At 41.2% G+C, this 21536-nt stretch overlaps 1 protein-coding gene across 3 annotated transcripts in view; it reads left to right on the top strand.

The window, feature by feature from the left end:
• Positions 1 to 21536, top strand: part of KLHL29 (kelch like family member 29) — a 392991-nt gene that overhangs the window by 132591 nt on the left and 238864 nt on the right. For all 3 annotated transcript variants that reach the window (XM_032104042.1, XM_032104043.1, XM_032104041.1), the window contains exon 3: positions 16460 to 16765. In XM_032104042.1, the coding sequence (XP_031959933.1) occupies positions 16505 to 16765 (261 nt within the window). In that variant the 5' untranslated portion in view covers positions 16460 to 16504. The remainder of the gene's footprint in view (positions 1 to 16459; positions 16766 to 21536) is intronic.

Here is a 21536-nt window from a genome sequence, read left to right as displayed (position 1 = left end):
CACCTGAAAGAGAGCTTTAGCCCCAGTGCTGAGCATAGCCATGCCGGGCTCATCGGCATCCAGTTCCTGGCATGGAAACTGAGCCAAGCAGATTTCTGTAATGCCTTGTGCTTGAGTTATATAGGGAGCCAAAGCTGGAAACCAGATCCCTCAGCAGGATCACACTGTATTGCTTCCCCTTGGTGCTCAGCTCGAAGCATCCCTTTGTTTTGGAGGAGCTCATGACATGACACCACAGTATTTGGGCAGTGGTACCACATTTGGGAATTTCCAGCATTCCTGCAGTGATAAATGGCCACATGATTTTCCCTTTGGTTTATACAACAGCGGGACATTGGGCACCTAAATAGCTTTATTAGCAATAATGTGGCTTCCTGCAGACTCTGAGGTACATAAGCCTTAGAGGGGTTTTGCACATGTTTAAATTCGATACAATGTCTGAGGTCTGCTCTCCCTACCTGAGGGCATCTTCTAGTTTTGGCCCATATTCTTTCCATCCTCAGCTCGCCAGCTGAAGAGGAGGAATAATAACATTCTTGACCTCAGAAGAATCTGTTGTGGTTAAAAAGGTATTAAGGATGTTTGGATCTGGTGGCACTGGAGCAATGCAAGCAGTAAGACAGAACCCAGTGGCATAAAGGAGTCAATTGTGCAATATGCAGATTTATTTTTCGTTTATGTTTGGCTCCTACCACTGCCATGTTTCTCTAGAATTCAAAGTGTGTTTTGTGTACTGTTGATCTTGCACACATGCCTGTGTTTTGCAAGAGAAATTTTAAACAGATCCAGTGTAATGCCAGAAGCACGTCCCCCATGTGAGTGGCACTGCAGACTCCCATGCTGTTTCCCACGTGTGGTAGCAAAGGATGCTCACTGTCACAGTATCTGAGGCTGGATTTGGCTTTCCATTCAGCCAACAGATGATGTTTCCAAAGAAGAAACTTCTACAAAATGGGCAGTCTCTGGGAGATAATTACGTGGTTGTATAAATAATGAGTGAGATATTATCTGCTAGCTCTATAGTCACATCCACGGAGAGAAGAGATGAGCTTTCTTCGAGGGCAGTAGAGTTCTCTCAGCTCAATTAAATGGACGTATAGTACCAGCCTGACACTGAACATTTGTTCCCATAGGAGCCTGTTAAAGGGAAATACAGTTAGTGTTGCATACAGCCTGTGTTTAGACCTCCTGCTTGGATTATGAAAAATGTTAAAGCTAAAAAAGATACCCCTCATTATTTGAGTTCCAAAAGCTGCCTGGCTCCTGCATGCTCCCTGCAGCAGGGCACACCTTTCGCACTGCCCGATTAGCTCCGTGTTATCTAGTTGCAAATGCCTGGCTTCACTGTTCCTCTACTTTATTTTAAAAGGCTTTTGCTGTGTGCAATTGAATGTATTGTAATCTTCTTATCAAATACCGAAGCTCTTTAGTGATGCCATTTTGAAACGTACTTCAGTTTTTAAATTGCAAATTCTTCTCTGGCTGGAAGGTCTCTGTTCTTGGTTTAGGCAGTGGTTGAGAATATATGTGTGTGTTTGTGTGTATGGCTATATGTAAGTGTCTGAAAACACCCTGGCCCCTTTCCTGATAATGTCCAATTGTGGATTTCTCTCTAGAACAGTGGCAAGGGAAGATACAGATTGCAAAGCTGGTAGCTGCTCTCCTGGCTCATTTTGGGATGCTTTTCCTGGGTTTTTTTGTTTTGTATTTAGAACCTCCAAAGAGAGAAATTCTCTCTGAACAAGAGCAAGGTTTTTTCCATTATTATTTATGTTATTTTAAGTGAAAGAACAAGGCTGGTCTAGTTTTGAGTACGGAACTGAAAATCAGAGCTCATATATTCTGGTCTCACATCTGTCAGTAACTTGTGATGTGACTTGAAACAAAATCACTTAACCTGTGAGTTTCTTTCCCTACCTGGAAAATGGGGTTGAGAGTAAGAGGCATGCCATGAGCATTAAATATTTAATGTTTGTAAAGTGTTTTGAAGACAAAGAGTGCCACAAAAATGCTTATCATTATCTTAAAATACAAGGAAGTGGATAACCTTGTGTGGGAAAATTTTGCTAGAAATGGTAACTTTAGGAATGAAGAGCAAAGCAGGAGAAGAAAGGACATCTTGCAAAATTGAGTATTAAGAATTTTGAACAAAATGCACTGGTGAGTCTGTCTCTAGAGAATTAGCAGAGGCAGTCTTCAGGAACACTGAAAATACCTTCAAAACATCATAGATTCAGTAAACAAAGTTGGACTTTTCTGCTAATAAAGAAGAAAAGAAAGGAAAGTTCTAAACAAATGGCTCTATTTAGCCTGGCCACAGTAATCAAGCATGTAATGGGGCCATTATGTGAATGTTGGGAAATAAGACATCTACATTACATTGTAGACAGGCGTTATTCTGAAGTGTGTGTCTAATCCATCCTTAGTGGATGTGATTACTTACCTAGAAGATCAAGGAAATGGTATGGATATGTACTTTATTCAGGAAAGCAATTGGTAGAGCACTCCATCTGTGAAGATCATTCCAAGCAGCTCGTTCACTTAGGTCAGCTTAGAAATTGTTTACAGGTGGATGGGCAAAAAGATAATAATAGAATGCATGGAAAAAAATTTTGAAGGAAACTGGGAATGCACGTATCTTCAAAGCATGAAATTAAGCAAACCCAGCCTTTGAAATGATGTAGGAGGTCTTCTCCATGGTGCCTTTCATAAATACACTAATATATTGCAGATACAGAGATACTCAGTCCTTTCTGTCCCTCCTGCCTGGTACTACATAGGATGAATGCATGAACTGCCTTGGAAGATTCTGGAAAAAGCTTAAAATTCTGCAGGGCTGCAATTCCTCCATATAAACCTGTTCCAGGATGGATCCTCCTCCACAGGCTGCAGCTCCTGCCTGAATCCTGCTTCAAAATGGGTTCCTCTCCATGAGGAGAGGTCTTGCATAGGCTGCACTGTGGATATCTGGGGGAAAAAAAACAGTGCTGGGGATGGACGTCTTGCAAGGGCATGTAGTGATAGGACAAGGTGCAATGACTTTAAACTAAAAGAGGGCAGGTTTAGATTGGATATTAGGAAGTTTTTTACTGTGAAGGTGGTGCAACACTGGCACAGGTTGCCCAGAGAAGTTGTGGATGCTCCGTCCCTGGAAGCGTTCAAGGCCAGGTTGGATGGGGCTTGGAGCAGCCTGGTCTAGTGGAAGGTGTCCCTGCCCATGGCAAGAGGCGTTGGAAATAGAGGATCTCTCAGGTCACTTCCAACCCAAACCATTTTATGATGATTCCATGATCAGCTTCCATGCATGGGCAGCAGGGTCACCCCTGCTCCAGTACTGGGAGCACCTTTTCCCCCTCCTCTCTCTTTGACGTTGGTCTCAACAGGGCTGTTTCTTACACTTTTTTTCCTTATTCCTCATTGCCTGTGAAGCGTTCCTGCCCTTTCTTAGGAATGTTTCACAGAGGCCCCACCAGTTTGGCTGCGGGGCTCTGTGGCTCCCTGCAGTGGGGACATGGAACTGGCTGTGAGATGCACAGGGCCACCCCTGCCTCCCCCTTTGGCACCATCCCTTCAGCCTCCCCAGGTCAGAGAAACTGCTAGAAAGAAAGGTTTTGACAGGTACATGAGTTCAGTGATCAATGATTTTACATTTTTTCGGGGTTTTCTGAGAGGGAACTGTTGTGGTGCTTACGGGCAAGCTTAGGCATGTATTACAATTTTATGTGTTTGTGCCTGGCAGGCAGGCTGCTGGATGAGACAGGAGAGCTGTGCTGTTCAGAGTCAGAGCAGAGCGATTGTAACAGCCTCCTGCGCTTTTTGGCCTAAAAATCTATAAATTCGTAAGACTAACAGGAGTGGTGTGGTGACTCATCTGTGCGGCAATCAAGGTGTCACAGCAAATCAAAAGTTTCCATCGCTTCTTTGAGACGGGGATTCGCAAAAAATGCTGACAGTAATTAAAAGAATTGCTCATCCCTGGCTGTGAAACTGCGGTGTGCCTCATAAGATATGCGTCTTATCTCCAAACTGTTTATGGCTCTGTGTTGAGTAGTACATGCCGGCACCCAGAGCTGTGGAGCAGGACGTGGCTTCCCAAAAGGGGATGTGCTGCTGGCGCCTCGTGCCTCATGGGGCTGGATTTGGCATTTGATGCTTTTCCCTGGTGATCAGAGCTCTGACTTCGTTCTCTCAAGTGCCATCATCTGTTCGGATTATTGACTGGGAGCGCAGTACCTGTGCCTGATCTTCCCGTGCCTGCTTCTGTTGAAGAAGAATTGCTTAGATGACGGTAATTCACAGTCTCAGGCTTTGACCAGTGCTTGTGCTCTCACAGAGAGCCTGAATTTTAAGCCAGACTGATTAGTTAAGCTGCAGCTGCATCACTGGATGGATGCTTCTCATAAAAGCTGTAAGGTTTGCACATGAGGAATAACTGCTCATGGTGATGTCTCCATAATATATTCATTTATATCTCCTTGTTATGTTTTAGATCTCTGAAAACAAACTCCGTAGTAAGTTTTGTAGCAGTACTAAAATAATTCGCTTCAACGTCTCGCTATTAGATGTCACAACATACTTTTGGTTATCCTTCTCATTTTTATGGGGAAATGGCAATGTGAAGAAGGATTAATCAATCAGGAAAATGATCTGTTATTTCCCTTCTCTTTTCATCTATTCCAAAAAGCTGATGGGCTGCGAGGCAAAGTGTCTCTAAGCAATGCATATAATGTTTGCAGTTACTGCATGCTCAGCAGCCAAATGCAAACACTGCAGAGTAGAAACACAAGGTTTATCTAAAAATAAACAAAAAGGAAACAGAAATCTGTACTTCAGATTCTACACACAAGGTGTTCAAACAGTCAGATCTTAATAGTAGATTTAAAAGTGTCAACAGCAATGGCCTTGTGTTTTTGCATGGTTAAAACTTGTCAGCAAATGCAGTCTTTTGAATTACAATAACACTAAAAGGCTTACTACAGACTGTCCTTGGTGTACTGCGAAACAAGGAAAACACCTCACAGGAACAAGTATCTGTTGACGTGGGGTCAGCATGGGAATTGCAGGTCACTCTTGTAGGCTGAGAACTTCTTGAGGAAGGAGCAAAATCCATGAAATCATTGCATTGCTTAACCACGCAAGTGGAAGGTCAGAAGGGAACAGACCTCTTCAGATTATATTTAGTAACTATGAAGATTTTGCTTCTAGTAGTCGCTTTGCATCACATAGTATTTTTCCCACCCTCCTCTCTGCTCCTCCTCAGAAAAATTTCATCTGATCCAATCCGAAAGTAATCACATACTCATCAGCAATTTTTCAGCAGACCAGACAAAATTATTCTAAAAGTGAAGAACAAATTATTTTGCTCTACATATGTTTATGGACAGATGAGCCAGGTCGGATCTGTTCAGGAAGATGCAGGGATGGGACGGTAGCAAATAAATATGTGATGCTACCAAATATTAAACTGTCCTCTGACGCGCCACTGTAAATTGAAGTGACTACTGTTGCTGCTAAGGTTGGCTTTACACATATTTTTTGCTGGTGTTGACATCTACTGGATAAATTTGCTACTGGCAGGAGGAATACGCTCTGTTTCAGAGAACAGCAGAGTGCTGTCCCCTCCTCTCAGGAAGCTTGCACTGCATATCTCTGTCTTGAAGAGTCATATACTCTCACCACTGCCTTTTTTTGTTGTTTTCTTTTTGTTGTCTTCTGTTCCCAAAATTGTCCTGTGAGCAAAAATTCAATTTAAAGATAGTAAATGGCAAACACATTTGGGCAACAGACTGATGAAACAGCTGCTGTCTTTCTCCCATAGACCTGGTTTTTTCTGTTTTGCCCAAGGCAGTGAAGGGAAATTAGTTTATTAGTTTCACGTTGGTCACTGGTGAATATCATCCTCCCTCACAAAAATAACACTTTAATTCTGCTTGATTTGAAATAATTGACCGATCAGGAATGAGGCATGTGAAGGGAGCTACCAAGACGGAATTACGCCATTGGGCTGGAAGATCAATTGTTGGGGAGGAGAGCTGAGACACTGCAGCCTTATATTACACCTGCCTGTTTATTACACTTGGCCTGAGGGGAAGGCAATGCACCATTCTGATCTGTTGCCTCGGAGAGGTATGGATGTAAAATGAATGCAAAATAAGGGAACAGCAAGTTGGGTTTTTAGGTTAATACATTTTATATTGATACTGAGGACATTTCAGTAAATGGAGCTTCTAGTTTATAGAACAGCATACGTGTTTTTCCTTTTTTCTATGCCAATATTCTTTCCTAGATATGGTTTAATTTTTATTTTTTTTGCTTCTCAATAATACTTGCAGTGATTGACTGGTAACACTAGCACAAATACTTAGTAAAATTAGTCCCACTGGAAGATTACTCAGATGCTACAGCTCTTCTTACTCCTCCTTCCTCCACTCTTTCTGCCTGTTTTAATGATTTCATTTTAAGAGAAACGACCTGAGGCAAAGCAGAGAGAGAAAAAAAATAAAAGTCACAAGAAAAAACAATAGATAGACTTATGCTTTGGCAAATACTGGAACAGAAGCAAGTCCAGATGTTTGCTATACAGGCATTTGGCATGTATATAACAGCCTCTCTACAAGACTGCATATAGAGTTTTTGACAGCTTTGGTGGAATGAAAATGAATTATTGCTATTCAGAATAAAATGCAAACATTTTGGCCAGTGCTTTCAAATCTAGTAGTTTTCAAGTTATTTCTTAATAGATTCTTGGTATTCTTAAATGCATATTTTTAAAAGTGCTTGCCAAACATGATTTGATTTCTCTGTAGTATTTAAAGGTTCTACATCACCTAACATATCTTGAGAGGGATATGGTGAGTGGTTCATTATCTGTTTCTTATCTGATCCTGTTATTTCTAAAACAGCTAATTAAAAGCTGCAGACCTCTGGCCTAGAAGAGGTGGGCCACTGATTTCCTGCATTCAGCACACAGCCTTCATCCAACAGCTGAAAAGATAAAACATGAGTCACTTGGGGCAGTTTTAAGTGAGAAGCAAGAAAGGGTGGTGGAAGAAGTGGTAACAGGAATAGCTTTAAGAGGCAGAGGAGCAAGCAGAGATGCAGTTAACTGTGGTATTAATTCATTAGGATGGTGGCACTGTCCGTCTGGTTCTTGACGCATCGCCTTTCAAAACAAAACAAAAATAGCAAGTGGATGTAAGTGATACTCTATTGAACCAGCTGAAAATAAAGTCAATCCATTTTATGAAACATGGTTAGGCCACGAGAGGTGATGAGCTGTGACTCCAGATGGACAGATAACGTGGGCTCTGGCCAACTCCAGTGACATGCACTGAGAAGGGAACGTTTCGATCCGAAAGCCCCAGGTTTCTGTGAGTGAGCAGCCCAGTATTTCCAGCCAGGAAAAGGACTGCCTGGTACTGATGGACCGGTACTAATGGTACCAGTGCCACGAAGCAAAAAGATGGAAATATGCAGAGAAACTCCTCTCCAGACTCTCCATGACCTCTAAAAGTACGGCAAGAATACAGGTGTCTCCTTAAGTGAAGAGTGAGCTTGTGAGGCTTTGTGAGTGGAGGCTAGTGACAGTCACACATTTAGGGCACTGGAAACTGGAAAAACTGTAGTTACTTCCCCTGGGTCAGGGATCTTGTGTAGTCTCTGGGAATTCACTTTGTTACTGGAGGATTGGGATAACTGCGCCTTCATACGTCAGTGTGCCTTGAATCGTGTTAAAGCCTTGAAGGTCTTTGGATGCCTGTTGCTACGCGCTGTGCTGGTCTCATGTTCAGTAAGTTTAAAAGACATGTAGATGTGGCACTTAGGGTTTAGTGGTGGACTTGGCAATGGTTAATGGTTGGACTCAGTGATATTAAAGGTCTTTTGCAACCTAAATGACTCTGATTCTTTGATTTAATGTTTCTTTCTTTATTTTTTTTTCCTTTTCCTGAAGCATTTTGCATGGAATAAGCTCTTTTTATATACCAGATGGTTAGGGACTGTTTCGTGCTGCAAGTGTACGTGTGCTCTCGATTTGGGGGAGTGATACAGGTCTCCTTTTAACAAAATGTGTGTCAGAAGATTCTGTGTGGTCAGAGGACATCAGTCGTGGAAGAGAAAATTTATTACTTCACCTGGTGCTGGCTGAAGCTTTTTAAATATGAACAATGACAGGGAGGGATGATCCAAAAATATTCTCTAAGAGGGAAATTTGAAGTATGTTTTCTCTATTACAGCATTTTGCAGCACTGCAGGTGATCCAGAGATCTTATGTCGTAAAATATGCTGCATTTAACCCTTACCTTGGCAGGGAGCTTTCTCCTGTAATAGTTTTGACTGATTGATCAGTCTTTCTCGGGGCCTGGAAAATTGAGAATAGCAGTAAATAAAAGGAAATTTCTCCTGCCTTGTCCAAAATGTAATTTGAAGACCTAGTCACCTTCTCCTACCACCTCCCCACCCACCTAAGAAACCATCCCCAAAAGAACCAAAATCCTGCTAATTAAATTTTGAGTGATTTATTTTGTGACATTTGGCAACACTGACAGTAGCTTATTCTACATTTCTGCTTTATTAACTATGAAGTCTTAGGCAAGATTAGGTATGTCAGGTCCTGGCAGCCACTTAATGCATTTTGAGAAGATGGCCCATTTCCCCAGAAGAAATCCAGTCGTGCCCCTGTCTTCCATCCCCACCTGTCCCCGGCAGGCACCCCTGGACTGTGGCCACCAGCTGTCATCCTGCCAGCCCCTGTGCTGAGGTGTTGGCCACCGGCTCTGCCATGCAAGGCCTCCTGCACAAACCCTCCATGAACTGGCCTTTAACACGGCAGCTCTTGGCATTTGGTTTTCTTTCATTTGCTTTTCATGCTAATGAGATCATTTAATTAGGGAAGTCAATGTTTTGGGCAGTGTTTTGCAAGCAGGAGTGTTACAGAGGGATGTTATGGTTTTTTCTCTCTCCGTTTTTAACAAGGCTGGGTTCCAGACACTGCCAGCTACCCTGGACCCTGCGGAGACATCTGAGGAAGTTATTATGCCTTTGTGTAAAGTTCTGGTGGAATTTCATTTACAAAACTGCTGCATAAAATTCCAGTCTTGTTCCTGTAGAAGCACCTTGGAAAAACCAAGAATCTGTAGCAAGTGGCATCTAGAATTGATTTTGGGGTCTGGAGGGTGGTGAGGGTTGAATTTTGTGCTGAGTTGTTTTTTGTAAGGTTGTAGGGATGGTTTGCAACAGAGCCGTGGGGGAGAACCAGATCAGCTGGAAGATCTTTCCAATAAAAGCCTGGAGAGAAATAGATTTAGTAGTTTTCCCCTGGAGTTAGGAATTTTATCTGAAGACATATCCCAAACCAGTATATTTTGACATATTTTCTATCAATTTATAATTGACAATAAGTACGAGGATGTGGATAGTGGCCTTTTAGAATAGTTCAAGAAACTTGTATGGTCAGGAGCATCCCCAGAAGGAAACCCCTGCACCTGTTGTAAACTTCATGAATTTGTGTGTGTCCAGCTTTGGCAAGGAACAGGATTCAAGACAGGACTCGTCTTCATCTTTTGTTCCAGCAGTGTGAGCATTGGGACCACTCTCAATCTTCGTGAACTTTTCTCACCCTGCCAGTGCTCATGTTTCATGAATTGAAGGATGTGTTACCCACTCTGCTCAGATTGTAAAAAAAAATTAGTATCTAAAAAGCAAATTACTATATATAGGAAATTATCATATTGAAGATAAATTTCCTAGAAGCTTAGTAATAAAACATACACATAGAGATTTAGATATTTTTTAGGAACCCCTTATTTAGGAAGGTCATATTCTGTCAACTGTGAAGGAAAGAAACTGTAAGGTATGGTTTCACTTGCATCATGGCTGGGTTTTTCTTTTTTATTTGGATAGTCTAGTTTATCTTTTTACTTACCTAAAGGGAAGATTTCCATATCCATCTGAAGTACTCAGAAATAAAAAAGTGCCCAAACTTTTCTACAGTATTTTGAGATAGCAAAGCAAGTCTCATTTTTGCTTCTTGTATAGTGAACTTTCTGCTGAGAAGACACCATTTGGTTGATGCTCAGATTTTTTTTTTTAATATGTCCCAAAGCATCACCTCCTCCAGCATATATTTGGAAAATTAAATCCTATATAATCTTTTAAATCTACTGCTCCTTTATCACTTACAGGGTTAGGATTTGGGTGCTTTTTTTCTTCCTTTTTTTTCTTCTCTCTAAGATCTGATTGTAGCAAAGCAGCTCAAGTCTCTCTGCCTTGTCTTGGATTTTACAAGAGCTTTACAACTGTTTACAAGACTAAATCAGGGGTTTACAAAAGTAGACCTTGCTTGATAATAAAGTTGTTTCCTTGCCTCAAATATTTCTGGATTGTATCTTTCTACACAGCTGCTTGTAGTTCAGCTTTACAGAATTTCTTGATTGCATTCCTTCTGCCTTTGTCTAACACAGCGTTCTTTCATTGAAGACACCCAAACAGGGAAAAAAAAGAGGTAAAAATTGTGATAATGGATTAGTCACATCCATGTAGGCTTGTAACAGTGATTCCATATGTGTCTGAGAAAGTCTTTGTGGGTTATAAAAAATGTTGAGCTCGAATAAAACATTTTGCTTGGCACATTGCTGAAGAGGTGCCCCTGAAGCTGCCAGGACTGCTAGTACCTTGTTTTATTTTGATTTTCTTAAAGATGTGTACATGTATGACCTGATGGTTGAGTTACATCCAGAATTTATGGTAATACTGATATATTTCAACGTGATTTTGGTGCCATATGCATAAATTACGTCTTCAGACCTGTGCCTGGGGAGAGGTTGTTGTGTCAGTAGGCTCTGATAAAACTGCATGCCATAACATTTCCCCTGCAGCGTATATGTGAAATCATTCAAGCTTAGGTACTTACACATCTTCCTTTTTATCAGTTACAGTTCTTCATGCTAGATCTGATTCCAGCAAATCTCTCTTCTTCCTCTTCTTTTTTTTCTTTTATGTGTGGATCTCATAAAATACTTAGGCATTACATGCACTTAACTGCTTTTGAAGCTCTCTAATGGGCTATTTTACCTGTACTTCCATTTATCCTGTCTGAAAACATGTAAGTTTATTTAGCTGCTTATTTTAAAGTTTCAGGCTCTTTCTTTTTCCTTTTCTGCCATTTCCCTAATGACCATGTATCTACTTCCTTTGCTGTCTCCCAACCTCTCTTGCCTATCGTGTTTCTGTAATGTTATTATTTAAAAGGTAAATTTAGAAACAAATGCTTACCCAGGAAAAATTTAAATTAAAAGCTTGACCTTTATTTTTGAAGTCACTTAATGAAGTTGACTAATAGTCTAAGAAATCTGATTCTCTGGCTTCAGACTGGCGGAAAGCCTGTTTTTCCTTATATTTATATCTGTGGGGACAGGCGCTTTAAGGAGACCTTGACTAGATAAGCGTGGAAAGCAGGGAAAAAGCTGCTCCAAGGCTCGAGCCGGACTGTCATTTAGAGGAACACGAATAGGAAATATTTTTTCTGCAGAACAGTGAGTGTTTTGGGCTTGGGGGAGGATGGGCTGTGCTTAAATGTATCGAGCATAAAATGAAATGTTAACCACTTGAGTTTAATAAATCTGCAGCAATGATCTGTTTCAACCTGGTAAGAAGCCTGAGGACAGCACGCTGCTATCTCACACGCTGCTGGCCTTTTCCTTTCCTCTCTGTGTGTGTGTGTAAGCCGTGGAAACAAGGAACAAATGAGCTTGCATAAGAGATGTGCTAAAAAATTAGTACCAGGAGGAAGGTGTTTTTGTGCTAAGAAGGTAGGAGGATTTCCAAATGGACAAAGTGTTCAGGGTAAATTTGGAGGCTGGATGTTTTCATCTGTGTAAGTGCCCTACGTTTGAGTCCCAAAGACACTCACATTTTGCAGAAAAACTTTCTCAAATATTATTGTTGAGCAAACTGTTGGTATGAGATATTTCCAAAATTCCTGGTTGCAGAAAAAGTCATGTTCTCCAGCAGGGGTACACTCACATTTTATTTTCCCTTGAGAGGAATTGATTTAAAGTAACTTTTTATGGTCTCTCTCACCTGCTAGATTGCATGTTTTGGCTTTGTAGAGTTGGGACAGATCCTGTCCCACTCCTGAGAAGGTTTTTGGTATTGTTTGATCAGTCTGTTACCCTCCCCTGATCTACCCTCCCAAGCCCATCTTTCTCTGAAAGTTAATGATGGGGGAATGGGTCAGGTGCAGGTATAATCCCCATGCCTGGCTCCTGCATAACCCTTGTCTGAAGCAAAGTGGGCTGTGTTCTGGCATTCTCTTTGCAGCACATGCACGGTGATGCAGTCTTGGGGACTTTTTGCCTTGCCATATCACTGAATCTCATTTCAGATTTGTCACGGGATTTGTGTTTACCTCTGGTTGCTCGATCTCTCTTCTTTAGCTTATAGTCCTTTCTGCAGCCCTCCCTTAATACCAATTTGATCTCCTTTTTCTCTTTGAATTTATCAGTTCATCCAGTAACTTCTATGGGCTTCTCTCTCTTCTTTTCTCTCTCTTTAGTACGGTGCGGGATTTTTTCCTCTTTAAGAGAGTTTTTGTTCCTTTTGGCTGCACAATAAAATCCTTTGATTCTTTGTGACAAACGGGAACACGTTCCTTTTCTAGTCGAGATTAAAGACACCCGGCTACTCCAGTGATTACATCTTGAGTAGAGGGTGAGGGAAGGCCTGTCTCACTGATTTTACCACCTCCACAAGATAGTATGTCAGCTGAATTGAGTGTACAGAGGGATTTTCATCAGTAACAGTGTGCAGTATGCCTCCTCATGGACTACGAGTCTGAGATGCACAAATCATACATTCTTTCTCTTGCTGGCTGTGTCTGCATCGTGCTTTTATGGCTCTGATGTAGGGTAGACGTATCTCAGATAGCTCGAAGCTTATCTGCTCTAGTACTGGCTCCTACATGTGGCAGCATGGAGCATCACGCTAGCTAAAAAATCAACCCCACATCTGAGGTTGGTAGATCTGTAATTAGCTAAGACTTAGCTGGGGCAGTGTCTAAAAACCAGGGAAAAAATCTTCTTTCTCTTCCTCGGTGCTGTTTATAGGGATCTAAAGCTAGGTAAGAGAAAATGCCTGCACATCAATGTAGAGGAAAACTTCCCTTAAAAAGGTAAAAGCACATGAATTAATTGTAGCTATTGATGTTGCTGTTTGTAAGTATTAGGTACTTACGTTTCTCCTTCTCTCTGTCTCCCCAACAGAAAGGGTTTTTTTGTTTTATTTTATTTTGTTTATTCTTAGGAAAAAAAAATATCAAAAGAACACGTCTGGAAAATTGCAGCCTAAAATCAGCTATTGTGGAACTGGTAGTGACAGCGTTAGGGGGATGGCTGGACTCGATCATCTTAGAGATCTTTTCCAACTGTAGGGATTCTGTGATCTCTGACTGAAGTAACTACTGCCGTCCCTGCTGCTCGTGTGAGGTTTCCACTGGCCTCCGTCTCTGCTGTTTCTCAAGATGGTTTATGCTGCCCTGTGTCAAGTTCTGTGCAGAGGAATGTGATGATTACACTTGACTCAGGACACACTGCTGGAGAAGTCTTTCTTCTGAGTACAGAATATGTTGAAAGCATTATTATTTTGATTATGATCCTCAACAACAATAGTCTAGACAAAGCATAAACTCTGGATCTAAAAATATATTTAAAAATTAGCTAGTCTGTTCCCAACTCATTTCTTACTTCACCCAGCAGCTATTTATGAAAACATCTTCTATTCTTTCTAATTTTAAATAGCAAGCACTAGCAGTTGAATACTCATTTATTAGATAGTTATCCCCTCCGGTTTTTCTGCACATCTTGTTGCTGTCAAGTATCTTTGTACCCAGCCAAAAATGACATGTTGAAACAACTAGTGTATATTTAATGCAGTGTATTGGAAAAAAAAAAAAAAAGACTGATGTTCAGCCCCAGCTTTCTTTTTTTCATTGGAAATACCATGAAATACAGTAGCTGGACTGAGAAATGGATGTGCTCATGAGGAGGGCATTGGGTTTTAAGTAAACTTCTTAATGCGTGGCTTAGTCACAGGCTTTTTTCCTGCTTGTTATTGACGTAATTGCCTGTCAGTCTCATCTGATAGTAGAATTGCTGGGGGCAGGGTGCCTTGGATCGTGTGGCAAAAACTGCTCTCTATTGACTTGTGTGCCTGTGTGCTGCTGCTCTCCGCTGAATTAAATGTCAGATGTGCTCAGGAGTGTGGGTGGGTGGGGGAGATGTGATTTGGTTCTCCCTGGTTGCCTTGTCAGGGAGTACACTAATACAGCTAACGGAGATCCTCAAGCTCGGAAGGAGAAGGGCATTCATTTGACAGCCACCATCCAAGCAGTCACAAAAGATAGCTTCATACAGCAGTGGAGGCTGTTGGGATTAAAAAGAAACTCTTTCAAAGGCAGGGAATAATAAAGGATATTTTAAAATTGCAGCTTGCAGTTTGCAGGCTCCATTTGTGCCTGACTTAGCAAAATGGTTATAAAACAAATGAAAGCGGGGTTACACCTGTGGAATTTCTAACCTTTAAAGACACACTGTTGAGGTACTGAATTTATTCTGAGATAGTTTTCACTAGAGAAAAAGTTTGCTTTCTTCACCTCTACTGAAAGAAAAATTTCTGTTTTCACTACAGCACCTTTCACAGCACTGGTGTCTCTGGGTTTTGCTGTGGTCACTGTACACCTGAGCTCGCATGGTCCTCTGGGAAATACAGAATTAGCTTTCTGAATGAAAGTATCAGATGGCCGCAAAAATACAAGACAGAGAAATCTAATACCAGAACCATCAGCCCTCAAATAATCAAGTCAAATGTTGCATCACATTCTACTAGAGAAAAAAGTAGTTGGGTTAAGAGGTATGTTAATTTTGTGGTCAATACCAGCAACAGTATGGTGTGGCCCCCAGTATAGGCTCTTGCTAGAGGTGCTTGTTCCTGCAGAGGGACAATGTAACCATCAAAAATGCAGCTTCTTGGGAGACTTGGTTTGGTCTTTTGTTGAACATAATGATGGTGGGAGGGAATTCAGTGGGGTTTTGTAATACACATTTATATTATTGAATTTTTAACTGAGGAAGTGATTGGTTTTGTTTGCCTTTTGATTTCTACCAGGGCAATAACTAACATTGTTGATAGGCACACTGTTTTATAACGCTTCTAAGTTTTATCTCTCTTAAGAAGTTTCTTATCTTTAGGTTTCTGGGTGAGTTTAGATCTGGCTCCCTCCACAGTCCTTATAAACTGATATTCTTACCATCCATTTTTGTACCTAAGAATTTGTGAAACAACATTGCTTCTACTGACCTGATGTCATTATTACAAAGAACTTAGTGGATCATGTAATGCAAATAAAATAAATCAGGTGCTGCAGTGACCTAGATACTCATTATTCATTTATGGAAATAAATACATTTAGCATTTATTCCTACTGTTTTTTCTATTGCAAATGCTGTAAACTTTCACTTACTCAGAACTCTGCTGGGAAAATAGCACTATTGCCACCATTCTGCACATTAGGAGACCTTGCCAGGAAGACTTCAGTAACTGCTCTGGGCTATGTAACTTACAATTATCAGAACTAAGATTAGATGTTGGGAGTCTTGACTCCCAACATTGTGTTAAGACATCTCTCACCTGGCAGATACAATCTGTAGATAACAAAGACTGAGGGATGATAAGGACAGGGTGATCACACAGAACAACTTGGTCATTTGATCACCTATGTGTATTAAGTGTTTTAAGTCTAGCTAGAAGCATGGGAGGAGACAGAACATGTTGGCCTGCCCTGGAGAGCATCCTCATTGTGGCGAGGTGTCACAGAGAGAAATACTCCTGTAGGAGCTTCTAGTGAGGAGGTCCAGCAAAAAGGAGAAAAGGGGACTGTGTGAAGCAGTATTTGGCTCTGAAAATAGAGAAGAAATGGATAGGTTTAGCAGGTAGATTTTTTTTATCTTTGATCTTTAGGATCAATATTTGGTCATGTGTCATGTGCAGGAAAGAGGCTACAGAAAGGATATGAAGGCTACTGAGGAAACTGCAAAATGGAGCTGTTGGGAATGTTTCCTGTTGTCAGAACATTGAATTATGATTTTCTTCTAACTTGGCTTTTCACAGTTTGTGTGCTTTTGCTTGTTACTTTGCTGAGGAGTTTGGGCAGATGGTGTTTCTTCAGGTCTGTGGGACTGGGCTCTCCACTGTGTCCTTATACTTGTCTAAACTCTCTCATTTGTGTTCTAGATCAATATTCACTATGACACTGCTCTCTTCCTCTTGATGTTTAGCTGGGAAAAGGGGAGAAACAGTGCTCTCCTAAGGCAGAGGAGGCATGACAGGGTCTTGCCCTGGTGGTTACAGAGTACGGTCACTGTGCTGGGACCTCATCCCTGACTCCTCTTTGTCTTTGATCTTCCAGGCAGGCTCTCGAGTTCCCTCTGAGACGCAGCTGCCCTCCACCGAGATGTCACGGCACCACAGCCGGTTTGAAAGAGATTACCGTGCCGGGTGGGATCGCCGGGACTGGAGCTCCAACGGGAACCACGTCGGCAGCACCAGCTGCAGCAGCGCCGCCAGCACCAACAGCAGCTCCCGCCCCGGGCTGCTGCCCCTGCCCATCGTCCCCTCGCGCCTCCCCACCCCGGCCACCGCCGCCTGCACCACCGGCAACAGCGATGTCATCACCAGCCTGGTGGCCAACTCCTCCCCAGCGTCCAGTACCAAAGTAAGAATTCCGTTTGTTTTGGTATTGTTTTGGTTTTTGTTTTGCTTTGTTTTGTTTTGTTTTGTTTTGTTTTGTTTTAATGGGGTTGACATGTTGAAGGGATGTTAGAGATGGAGCATCATCTGTCCCTTTGTAAAGCTTGTGTTGGTGGGATAGCCAGGAGTAGGAAAATTAATTTCTATGGGCAGGCTGTGTCTTTTTAATTCTCTTCTGTGTTATGCCTATCCCAGAGTAGGTCTTTCTTGCTCCGAGCCTGAGTGTCCCCATGCTTCTGAGATGCCCAGGCAGAGCAAATATTGCCTTCCTTTCAGCACTGCCTCCGTTTGGGCTTTAGAATGTTTTCTTTTGGGAATTCTCTTCTTGTCTGTTGACCAAGGCAGAGCTGTGGTTGACAGCAAGTGGATATGGTTCTCATCCAGAGGGAGTGGAAAGTGACTAAAGGTCATAATTTTGGCTGAATAGTGTTTTTTCTTCTCTTTAGTTGATAGTTTCCTATAAGGTTCTCAAAGGATCATTCTTAGTGCAGGTTGGAGTGAAACTGTGGAACTGCTATAACCAGGCTTGCTCATTTGTGCAAAAATGCACTCTAAGGAGTGAGAAAATGTTAAACACCAAAGAAAGGAAGTCACTAGTAAATCATTGGGCTCTTTTGTTCCAATATATTATTGAGGGAAGAGGGTGAGTTTTCCTTTAAAAAAAAAAATAGTTCTTTTAGATCTGCAAAGTACAGGTTGATATTCTCAGAGAAAATTGGAGTTTCTTTTTGCATGCAGATTCAGGTAGGACAGCTGGGAACAGGAAAACCTGGCAAATGGTAAAGGTGACCACAGCACTGGCAAAGTGAGACAGAAGCGCTGCTGGGTTTCTTTTCATGATATTTAACATTTTCTTTCAACTTGGTTTCATTTTAATAACTGGAAGTGCCAAATACAACAGATGTAGACAGAGGGAAAGGAGACAATGAAGTTATTTAAAGTAAGCCAAGAGCAAGCTTAAATTTTGCTGCAGTACCATTATTATATTGATTTTTCTCACACTGTAGAAAAACAAGGTCAATGCTGCAGAAGGAAACATTAGCCCAAAGTGTGATTGGTTGTAAAAATTTGCCATGGCATCTTAAAATTATTTTCATTTGAAAGAAGCCACTCAGATTCTGATCAAAACATTTTTAGAGTTCTCCAGATGCTATCCACTGATAGATGCATTTCAATCATGCTTTGTCTGGAGATGATTGAGGCAATTTTGGAGCCAAAGCAGTGGTTTCATTTATCATGACCTTTGTTCCTGGGTCTGCTTAGAGTCCAACAATTGTCAGGAGCTGATCAGCCCTTTTCCCAGATGTTCAAAACCATTTTGCAGCTTATCAGTGCTAGTATACCATGTGTTTATTGGGAGAGAGGAGGCAGGAACAGCAAGTTAAGTGCCTTTTGATGATATGTTAGATGTGAACTGTCTTCTAAATTACCTTATTAGACAATTTTCTGATGATTTTCATTAGTAAGAATGTTTTGGCATGAATAGATCAAAAGCAATAAATAGACAAGAATGGAGGTAACAGGAGACACTTCTTATTCTGAGAACTGTTAATCAGCTGTGTAATCTCCCATAAAATAAATGTGTAAAAATGCATAGAGTTTTTGCCCTGGCTTCTTCTGCTGTGAATCAACTAAGCAGGTCTAACTAAAAATTCAAACTTCCATGTATTAAAGAGGAAAAAACTGTGAAGAAGTGAGGTTGGTAGGTAGGTAGGTAGGTAGGTAGGTAGGTGGGATGAACAGAGATGTAAGGGTATGGTGCCTAGCAAGCTTCCAACTAACAATGTGAAATAGTGTCACAAAAAACATCAGGTGCTCATAAACGCTCCTGTTCACCCTGCCTGACTGTGTCTCTCTCCTTCACACACAACAGATGACTTGTGGTCAGCAGTGTAACCAGCCAAGGCTTTTCCCTGGTAGAATCCAGCTAATGGCTAGGCATAAAAAATTACGTCCATATCACGAAGAGATCACAAGTTAGAAAAACAACATGTTCACTTGGTTTCTTTTAAAAATGAAAACCTGAAAATTAAAAACAAAAATATAACAGTACTTTAAAAACAAACCAAGCATGTGCTAAGTTGCCTTGAGCTGTGGAGAGATCACAGCCTACCTACCCTTGGCAATCATTTTCGTCAGCATGTTTATGGGGAACAGCTCATGGGGGACAGGTGACATCTAACACCTGGATTTATTAGTTGTGTTTTGGGAGTGGGATATTTGATTGCTTAGCTGCCCTTCTGCAGGCTGAGCCTTCCCCACCATGATGGGGGTGTCATTAAACTCAGTGCCAAGGGTGTGCCCCACACAAGAGGCAGCACAGTAGATAAGGTGTCATGAAGCAAGAATATTGATGACCTCGTTGTCCTTGTCTCATTGTCAAAGGAGATGGGTACAGCCAGCAGTGTTGCCCCGGGCTGAGGACAGAAGGGACTCTTTCTCCTGGCCAGTTACCAGTTTTGACTTTAGCATATCTTCCAGCGCTGGTTTGGAGATCTCAAACCACAGATGGCTACCATCTCTAGCCCTTCGGTTTGGGTTCCTACTTATTAGTTATCCTCCCAGTTAAAAGTTTGCTTTGGTTTTTTTTGTAAATCATCTAGTCTGTCTTCAGTCCTTTGGTCCTTGGTTCCTGTAGTTTCCTGCTGCTGACCAGTTTCAGTAGCCTCCAAATAACTGTATCCCTTGCATCCCCTCCATTCTTCATTTGCCTTTGAAAATATGAGCGCTGAAACTTAGATACCCAAACCATATGCATCCTTTCAGCATCAGACTCATCATTCCCTTGCATGGGGATAAAACTGTTCCCTCCCTCCGTTCCCATGTCTGTACAGCTCCACACTTTTTTTGCCAGAGTGATAAGTCAGTAGTTATTAAAAATACATATACATGGCATCATCCTGAATTACAAGCTATCAAACAGTCATACTCTTGTCAAAGACTGAAGTGAAGTCTGTTTGACAAGATCTGTCTTCTGGGTACCTGTATTGGCAGATATTGGTCATACTTCTCTCCTTCAGCTCAAGGTTAACTGAATCCCAAAGTGACAAATTCAAAATGGAGGAAAAAACTTCTTTTCTCTCTGACATGTAACTGGACTGTAAGACTTGCTGCATGATGGGATTGTTCAGGGAATTCATAGATAAATTGTTTTAAGGACCACTAGTCTACCTAATCTGGATGAACCACAGTCTTTAAAATTATGTAAATGTATGTAAGATTAAAGACTTTGCCATGACTTACGTGATATGGATAGAAAAAGTGTTGGAAAGGAGAGAAAAAAATAAAACCATCTTCAGGGGGAAGCTTAGGATATGTAAGACTAGCTGTGAGCGGGTTGGGTAAGGTCTATGTTTTCATGCTTCTGGAAGAGCTTTTTACTACTTTCTGTGGAGAACTTTAGAAGGTTTTTATTACTAATTATTAATGTGTAGGAGAACTTCAGAACTAATTATACTTTGCAGACCTTTGAAATTTATTCTCAAAGCGTACCTGTAACCTTCTTACCACAGATGCTTTGGTACAAATCACACTTAGTGGATCTGCCCCCTTTGAGTGGTTAAGGATGTTTGGTCTGAGTTATTTAAACAGAAAAACTGTCTTTTCCTGAGCTTTATTTTTTTTGCTGAACAAAATGACAATGAGACTTTGCACTGCTATAACCCATTTCATTGGAGGCTGCCAGAAAATACCAGAAAAACTATTTAAACTTCATCAACCTCTGAAAAATGGTTTGATGCTGCACACCCAGTATATTGACAGGGAAAGTGAGGCACTCAGAGGTAGTGATTTTTGGGTTTTCTGCTCATTCTGTGCCACTATGAGCAAAGTTTCAGCTCTTTTACTCAATTTGGTTTTTCTACCCTGATTCTGTACCCAAGGAGCTGGGCCACAGACCAGCACCCAGAGGCAGCACTGTTTGGAGGGATGAGTCATTCACTGGAGATACTTCCTCAACCCCTCTACCAGTAGTCGATAGGAAAGGGTAAATTTTACCAGTAAACTCTATGTTTGGATCAATTGTCAGTCTGAGCTCAGCCATGTATGATGATTGAGCTCAGGGTTGGTTCTGTACGTTGGTGGGGTTTTGGGTTTTTTCCTGCAGTGAGGTTATTTATTGGTCGAAGGAAGCTATCAAAGAAGTCCCTGTAAGACTACAGTACTGCTTAAGATATTGGCAACAAAACAGTCTGAAATTCATTTAAGGATGCTGCACACCATTCAAGCTATGTTTTCTGTTCATCTCAGCAGCACCTTCATTCTTTGTTGCTTTTCCAAATTACTTTGCGAGTTACTTGTACAATTTTCTCCATCAAAGCTCCTGTATCACAGCTTCAATTTAGAAGTGTTGTCATGGGCTGTAATTTGAAATTTTATTACCAAGAGATTTTTTGGTTATAGAACATTTACTTTTATCATCTCTATATTATTTTTAAATGCCTGAAAAGATTGATACATCAACAGAATCTGTGCACCACCAGGTGAGATCTAGTTTTTTTTTCAACCTTAATTTTAAAAACCCTTTGCTTGGGACATAAATTGATTCTTCAGCCCCCCAACACTTAATGATTTGTTATTCTCAAGGTTAAACCTATGACAAATTTTACAAAAACACCAGTCTTCAGTTTTGATAAGATTTTTTTCTAGTTGAGTTCAGGGATAGCTGTGCAGTTTTAAGTCTTTAAATAGTGTCACTGAGGCGTGATCGTGGCCTCCTGTTCTCACAGTACTCCTGT

The sequence above is a fragment of the Corvus moneduloides genome, chromosome 3 (assembly GCF_009650955.1).
Source record: "Corvus moneduloides isolate bCorMon1 chromosome 3, bCorMon1.pri, whole genome shotgun sequence".
NCBI classification, from domain to species: Eukaryota; Metazoa; Chordata; class Aves; order Passeriformes; family Corvidae; genus Corvus; species Corvus moneduloides.
Note: the sequence above shows the minus strand (reverse complement) of the source record. Positions and strands in the feature narration are given on the sequence as shown.